General features: G+C 36.6%; 1 protein-coding gene across 1 annotated transcript in view; it reads left to right on the forward strand.

Moving 5' to 3' along the window:
- Positions 1 to 3,542, forward strand: part of LOC123770591 (serine protease filzig) — a 39,162-nt gene extending 35,620 nt beyond the window's left edge. Inside the window, exon 7 of the mRNA XM_069301778.1 lies at positions 1,858 to 3,542. Coding sequence (XP_069157879.1) covers positions 1,858 to 2,016 — 159 coding nt within the window. The 3' untranslated portion in view covers positions 2,017 to 3,542. The remainder of the gene's footprint in view (positions 1 to 1,857) is intronic.
- Positions 3,543 to 8,759: the final 5,217 nt, after the last annotated feature.

The following is an 8,759-nucleotide window of genomic DNA, read 5'->3' on the forward strand; positions in this document are numbered from 1 at the left end:
TTGGCCCATACGAGGCAGCTCCTATCTATAACCACCCAACCAGAATGAAGTAGGAGGGGATGTTTGTGGAGAGTGGGAAGGGGGGGGGGGAGGAAGTTAGCAAAGATTCTTTTCTTTCTACCACAGACGTGGCCAGATAATTTATAATGCTAACTAGCATATTTACATTTTCTTCCGGCCTCCATGGACAGGGTGAGAGATCTGTTACACATATCGTTCAGTGATTTATTGAGCAATTAATAACAGAAGGTGATTGTAGTGTTTTTAGAATGCTAAGCTATCCTCCTTACATAAATACAATGACTTATGTCTGTCTTACACTGTTAGGACGAGAAGCAGTGTTCTTAATGTGATAGGTTCTTCACATAAAGATACCTTTGGGGGGGGGGTGTTGAGAAGGGAGTGGTCTTCACACGCAACCCGTCCTCCTAATAGAACGTCGCATTTTGGACGTACAGTCCACTTAAATCCAAACGTTGTCGTACTCGAAAATGGTAGCGGCTCGCGGAATTGACATACTGTCCCGTTTTCTGTTTTGGGTCCTCTGGTAGGTTAGGATAAGTTAGGGCACTTTAATACGACGGTTTCTGGACTTTGGGGAACCTTAGGACGGGCTGATAGATGAAGAACCGCTTGTTAAGAGGAGTTGTTGAAGACGAAGAAACAGAATTTTGGATCAAAAGTCATCGCGGATAAAGTATATGGACATTTATTAACGATAGAGTTGTCTCTAAAATGAATTTTTCGTTTCACATTTAATTACATATTGACGTAGAGTATATTAATAATTTTGCCAACATATTTTGCTTTGGGGGAGCCGGTCGGCCGAGCGGACAGCACGCTGGACTTGTGATCTTGTGGTCCTGGGTTCGATCCCAGGCGCCGGCGAGAAACAATGGGCAGAGTTTCTTTCACCCTATGTCCCTGTTACCTAGCAGTAAAATAGGTACCTGGGTGTTAGTCAGCTGTCACGGGCTGCTTCCTGGGGGTGGAGGCCTGGTCGAGGACCGGGCCGCGGGGACACCAAAGCCCCGAAATTATCTCAAGAAGAAGATCTCAAGATAACATATTTTGCAAGATTTACTTCATACTCCGAAGTATATAATTGTTTTTAATTCAGCCTGCCCTCAGGGAGGTGGTACCCTGGAGGTAATCACTTCAAAACCACTATGTAATTATTGTTATTATCTACTCCATGTCCATGGATAGATTAGGTTAAGGCTATGTTAGGTTTCATTATGTTTGGTTATGTTAATACGGTGTATTTTCACAAACATGAAATATTAAATAAAAAATCTATTTGAGTATTCCCTACAATTTCATTGACAAAACCAAATTCTTCAGACTTTTTCAAAGAAAACTAGTTAAGCATCGACTTATGTTTTAATCCAACGATTTATAATACAATATAGCTATAACTTAAGAACATTCTCTGTTAAGGACAAAGATTCACTTGTTAGTTTACAAGTAGACTATTGAACCGTAATATGCTTCAGATCATCATAAATATCTAGCTAACTATCCAGATGGTGTGAGAATATAATGTGGTTTGATGTCTCATCATAATTACTATTCCCTGAAGACAGGCTCTTTTCTTTAGCACTCAAAATTATTAATAAAATTAACGTACTCTATGCAAATAAAATGTAACAGCACACGCAATCCAAGACTTATTTTCTTCGACACATTAAACAAATAAGACAGTTGAATTGACAACTTTTGCTTCTTATTCTAAGTTGAATCCTATCGTATGTAAATATATATTAGACTGTACTTTAAACCTGTAAAGTTTCAGTTTACATTTATCTACCTTATTTGAACTTTCTTTCACCTGCCTGACCTTTGGTTTACCTACAGGGCGACAGCGGAGGGCCCCTATCCATTCGAGGAGACGATGGCCGATGGATACTCGCAGGAACAGTATCTCATGGGATAAAATGCGCCTATCCTAATTTGCCGGGAGTCTACATGCGTATGACCTACTATAAGCCTTGGATTGAGAGTATTATCAATTGATCTCGGTTTAACTATAGGGCTATAGATTGTTACGGTAGATTATCAAATTATATTACTCCCGATTTGGAGAAAAGATAGTCAGAAAAGATACAGAGAGGGTAGCCTCTCAAAGAAATATTGCGGCCGTGTTCGTAAACATTACAAAATTTAGTTGAAAGGAATATTAATGTATATTGGCTCAGATATATATATGTGTGCGTGTGTGTGTGTGTGTGAAAATGTTATATCTTTTCAAAGATATGTGGATATAGAGCAGATACAATGGTAAAGATACATATGAAGGATTCTAGCGGTTCTCCATATGTGTACCTTTTCCAGTTTCATATTCGTATGGAGGACTAAAAATCAGTTCCAGTATTTACAAAGATAAAAGCCATAGTTGAGTATTGCTTTTGCAACTTAGTAACTATAACAGATTGGTGTTATTTAAAAAATAAATAAGACTAGATAAAAGGATAAATGAGACACAATGAAACAAAAGCAATTTTGATTTGTAACAAAGAATAGATTAACGAAATGATACAATACATTAAAGATATTAGAGTTAAAACTTTGTATGACCAGATTTTTGTATTAGAGTAAGTAATCAATATGTCACTGTATATATATGTTTATAATCACCATTTCATCCTAGTATTATAGAATTATAGAATTGTGTAGACAGATCAATAGACACTTCAAATACAAATATTGTACACTCATGTTCATTATAATGTTGTAAATATCATGGTGCACTTTTCACATTGACAGTTTTTAATATACATTAGTAAAATGTTATAGATTATATCAATAGTATTACTCCCACAGGTTCTTTTGTAATGGGGAACTGTTACATATTTTTGTTTTGTTTTTTTGTTTATAAAGTGTATCGAATCAAAATGTATGAGTGTAATTTACACCAGAGATGTCACTCTGTACCCGCGGGTAGTATAGATGTGTCTCTAAAAGTGTATAGCACTATAACTATACTTTCTGTTGTTATAAACAGGAAGTGAAGAACTATTTTGTTGTGCTTGCGATAGGGGGCTGTAATAACTTTGCTGATCTTGATATCAATTTGATTTATGTTGATCTCTCTCTCTCTCTCTCTGTCTCTCTCTCTCTCTCTCTCTCTCTCTCTCTCTCTCTCTCTCTCTCTCTCTCTCTCTCTCTCTCTCTCTCTCTCTCTCTCTCTCTCTCTCTCTCTCTCTCTCTCTCTCTCTCTCTCTCTCTCCCTCTCTCTCTCTCTCTCTCTCTCTCTCTCTCTCTCTCTCTCTCTCTCTCTCTCTCTCTCTCTCTCTCTCTCTCTCTCTCTCTCTCTCTCTCTCTCTCTCTCTCTCTCTCTCTCTCTCTCTCTCTCTCTCTCTCTCTCTGTCTCTGTCTCTCTCTCTCTCTCTCTCTCTCTCTCTCTCTCTCTCTCTCTCTCTCTCTCTCTCTCTCTCTCTCTCTCTCTCTCTCTCTCTCTCTCTCTCTCTCTGTCTCTCTGTCTCTCTGTCTCTCTCTGTCTCTCTCTCTCTCTCTCTCTCTCTCTCTCTCTCTCTCTCTCTCTCTCTCTCTCTCTCTCTCTCTCTCTCTCTCTCTCTCTCTCTCTCTCTCTCTCTCTCTCATGTTTATTTGATAGTATATTTTAATTGTTAATTAATATTTTTGTTACTGAACTATATTTCGATATCAGCCAGACGCTGCCTCAGTATTTCTTCAACTTGTCAACCATAGACGAAGCTTTCCCTTCATGTATCTACCTTGGCGTTGGCTTCTGTTATCATCTGAGATCTCTGGTGTCCGCCATTTGCTTCCTTTCAGGTAGTCTTTGAGTGTGTGGGTTTTAGGTGTGGATTTTGGCCTCTGTGAGGTCGGTCGTAGATCATAAAACAATGTTGTTGTAGTTTCTTGTTATTAGTGAGCTAAAGTAAAGTACCTTTTGAGGGGGGACTGTTTTGTTTAGTTTTGTTAAGTTTGGTAATTCTCTGGGTAATGAGACTTCCTTGGTTGTCAAGCCTTTATGAGACTTATGGCTACTCAGAATTCCTGGCTTATGAGCCACTCAGATGATTAGCCACTCAGGAGAATTAGGCTTTTTATCCACAGCAATAATTAAGCCATCTGCCTGGGGGTCTTATGCCATTTTCTATAAACTGTAGACATTATATCACAGCAGTATTTTACATGGCTAAATGATGATAATATTGTGTGTAATGCATTTTGTATTCACTGTATATAGATAACTGAGAAACATTTTTTTGCACTTTTTTTATATAGAAATAAACCACATGTTGTATATTTTGCAAGAGTGTATTACGTGCTTAGCATATTAGAATTCATGTGCAATATTACCATAGATATACATTTGGAACGTTTGTATAATCAGTAATTACTGCGCACAAGACTGAAATTGATGCTAACCAGCTGGTTTGATGAATTAAGACTTTGATATTTAAGGACAGTTTTCATGTAGAATTTCACCAGAATGTGTGTGTAAGGGTTTGAACTTTAAAGTTTTGTTCTATCAGTTCTTTATGTTTTGAACTTCATTAACGGTACTGGAAATGGGTCGACTAGGCTATAGTGTTGTTCTTATAGTTGCAAATTGATTTAGTGTTGGGCTGACGGCCTTGACGGCTGACGTTGCAGGGTTATTAAGACCTATTAGTCTGTGGAGGGTTATTAAGACCTATCAGTCTCTGGAGGGTTATTAAGACCTATCAGTCTCTGTAGTCTGTGGAGGGTTATTAAGACCTATCAGTCTGTGGAGGGTTATTAAGACCTATCAGTCTGTAGAGGGTTATTAAGACCTATCAGTCTGTAAAGGATTATTAAGACCTATCAGTCTCTGTAGCCTGTGGAGGGTTATTAAGACCTATCAGTCTCTGTAGTCTGTGGAGGGTTATTAAGACCTATCAGTCTGTGGAGGGTTATTAAGACCTATCAGTCTGTGGAGGGTTATTAAGACCTATCAGTCTCTGGAGTCTGTGGAAGGTTATTAAGACCTATCAGTCTCTGGAGTCTGTGGAGGGTTATTAAGACCTATCAGTCTCTGGAGTCTGTGGAGGGTTATTAAGACCTATCAGTCTCTGGAGTCTGTGGAGGGTTATTAAGACCTATCAGTCTCTGGAGTCTGTGGAGGGTTATTAAGACCTATCAGTCTCTGGAGTCTGTGGATGGTTATTAAGACCTATCGGTCTCTGTAGCCTGTGGAGGGTTATTAAGACCTATCAGTCTCTGGAGTCTGTGGAGGGTTTATTAAGACCTATCAGTCTCTGTAGTCAGTGGAGGGTTATTAAGACCTATCAGTCTCTGTAGTCTGTGGAGGGTTATTAAGACCTATCAGTCTCTGTAGTCAGTGGAGGGTTATTAAGACCTATCAGTCTCTGTAGCCTGTGGAGGGTTATTAAGACCTATCAGTCTCTGTAGTCAGTGGAGGGTTATTAAGACCTATCAGTCTCTGTAGTCAGTGGAGGGTTATTAAGACCACCACAACAGTTTACTAGCCAGATAGCAAGTATACTCTCGTCTTGAACACAGCCCAGGACAACAGTAAACTGCCACTGTAATACAATGAGAATTACAATGAGAAGTTGTGTACATTGGTTTACACAGATTACATGCATCCTCGGACTCTTCGACAGGAAGGCCAGGTATACTCTTGTAAACCACTCACTTTAAACACCAGCAATCTATTCAAACTAGCCTATTCCACCATTGCCGATATATATAATAAAGCCCCACCACCTATTTAAGAGACTGTAAACCAATTTTTTATATCACAGAGCATGAGTTGTTGTTGTTGTTAAAGATTCGCTACTTGGAACATTAAGTTCCAAGTAGCACGGGCTATGGTGAGCCCGCAGAATCATGAGCCGTAAACCCCAAATGTTATACTTGTTTCTGCCTCACAAGAACTATAATATTTTGTCTAATGAGTAACCTTATATAAACTAAAAATAAATGTAATGTTTTCCCCTTGTAAATTGATGTAAATAGGATCTTTATATTATATATTATTTGATAAAAAGAAAAGAAATTTAAGAGACTGATAATATTTGTGAGGTTGATGCTGTCTCCGATAAGAAATACAAGTTCAAGTATGTTTATTGAGACAAGAAAGAAATACATCTCAAAGGGATAGAGTAGCTTAGGCTATTTCTACCTCCCTTAAGAAATGCAATGCATAGATCAGCACTTTTTTTTCGAAAAACTTGTAGCTAACTTCACAATTTGTAATGAAGTTGTATATCCTGGTACTCAAGCTGTTGGGGCGGCTGTCATTACATCCATGCTGACACTGAGTCAAAATACAGTGTATGAAAATGTAAACATGATGAAATGACTTTGGAGTTACGCTGGATTCATAATGCAGTTACGCAAGCACTTACGAACCTGTCCATCTTTCCTCAATCTTTGGCGGCTTTGTTTACAATTATTAAACAGTTAATGAGCTTGGAAGCACCAGGAGGCTGTTTATAACAATAACAATAGTTGATTGGCAAGTTTTCATGCTTGTAAACTGTTTAATAAATGTAACCAAAGCCGTCAAAGATTGAGGAAAGATGTACACGTTCGTAAGTACTTACTTAACTGCTTCGTGAATCCGGGTTGCTGCAAACCACTGTTATGTTGTTTGTTAGGCTTTGATAACTGTTAATTCATCTCACGTGACTGTGTTAAGGCTTATGGCAGCCAGTGGCGCAATTTTGATAACTGTGATGGAATATATCACACCTGAATCATGAACTCTGTATACTCCGTAATAACCAAGTGATATTTAAGAATTAGTTATCACAGTGAGTATAGGCATGGCATTAAATGAGCCATTATAACTTAAATATTTTGGTGTTGAATATAGTGTAATATTAAATTATGTTGAAGAGCTCAAAAGCCTCTGGTGCAATTGTAGGGACCCATAGCCTCGAAGAAGAAAATAAAGAGTATTCAGTGAAGACCTCGTGGATTCTCACTGAACACTTTAATATTTATATATATACAGTATATATATTTTTCAATATGTACAAATGTACACATATGTTTAATCCATATGTCTTTTAATAAGTGTATTCCAATAATGTTTGCATTTCAGTAAGGTAGCGACCAGTAGATATTTTATGTGGTGTTAATATGACTTAAAATTTCAATAACCATCTCTCGTAATTCCATAAAATATATAGTTATTGTCTATTTATTTTTGTAATGTATTTTCTGGTCAAAACTAAGGTTCTGAGTATGGACATATCATTATTATATAACTTTCTCACATTTATCCATAGCGATAAAACTTTGTATATTTAAAGTTTTAAGTGAATCGATATTTTGGATTTTGTCAATATGAAATCTTTACTTGTTAAAGCTATTATTTAAATAAAGAAGGTAAGGTTATGTACTAGCATATGATGTTTTTATTACTTATTCCCAAAAGCTGTAGAGTATATGATATTTAAAATGTACTTTAATAAGTGATGGAAAATCATTTGTTGAAGTAATAACTGAAGGATTATTAAGGGCCACAACTGTAGCCTGTGACCAACCAGCAAAAAGTATATTATAAGGCTTGAACACAGTCGAAGACTAAAGTAAACTCATACACCGAGTATTGAGTATACTTCTCGGTGTATAAATTGTGTATACCTCAGTGTATATATATATATATTTATCCATGTGCGTATTCTCTAATAAATCTTATCTAAACGTTATACGTGCGGTTAGTGACAAAAAATATATAAATACCTATGTAAACATTGTAATATGTTTCATAAATAATGTATTATTATTATTATCGTAATTATTTACAAAGTCAATTATTTACCGAAATAATTCTTGCCACTTTCTTATTTATCTCTGAAATTTGCTCTATTATACCCACTAAACTTCAGGCCTATTTAGCTTTTTCAAATTCAAATATTTAATTGGCATTATACGTAATATTTTCAATATAATAGGCAGTCTGATAGGCGCTGTAGAGGCAAATACGACACTCACTAAATAGGCTTCAGTCACCTCGTATAAATGCACTTCAAAATGGCTTGTATTCTGATTGTTGAAATTCAAATTCAAATTCAAATTGGTTGACAGTTTAACCGTATATATATATCGTTAAGGTAGGTGACCCTAAGGTAGCTTATGCAATTTAGTTTTTGAATACATTTGGAAACCGTCTTAATATAATGTAAGCTGTATCTCAAGACGATTCACAGAAGGGTATTCAAAAGAATCTAACCTTACTTAACATAACTTAACCAAATCAAACTTATACCAAACCCAATTGAGCCCAACACAACCTAACCCAACAGTATATGCGGTTGTAACAAACAGAAAATGAGCTTTGTCGAATTATCGAGATTAGGTTTGGTTGGGTTAGATTGGCTTAGGTTAGGTTAGATTAGGTCAGGTTAAGTAGGTTCCTGATGATTTCTCGATAGCTCAGCTCGCTGAATATCAACTAACTTAATGCTTTGAATCAAAATATCAATCACCAATTTGAGTCCCATTAAATGTTGGCTCGTCTAGGTGTACAGTGTAAAATGGATCCCAAATAACGACAAATTTTCAGAACTATTTGTCTTAACCCATGTTTCTAAGTTACCTATTTGTCTATTTCTTATTTAGTATAGTTTGACCTCCGTTCAGGACCGGATATGTTTTGGGGAAATAGGCCAAAACAGCTAAATGGGTTCAAGGGACAACTTCTACGTATTATACACAAAAATAATAATCACGCAGTGTTACCAAGTAATTGATTTCTCTAAATATTATTTGATATTTGTCAATTTTTA

Source organism: Procambarus clarkii, chromosome 46 (assembly GCF_040958095.1).
Source record: "Procambarus clarkii isolate CNS0578487 chromosome 46, FALCON_Pclarkii_2.0, whole genome shotgun sequence".
Taxonomy (NCBI): domain Eukaryota; kingdom Metazoa; phylum Arthropoda; class Malacostraca; order Decapoda; family Cambaridae; genus Procambarus; species Procambarus clarkii.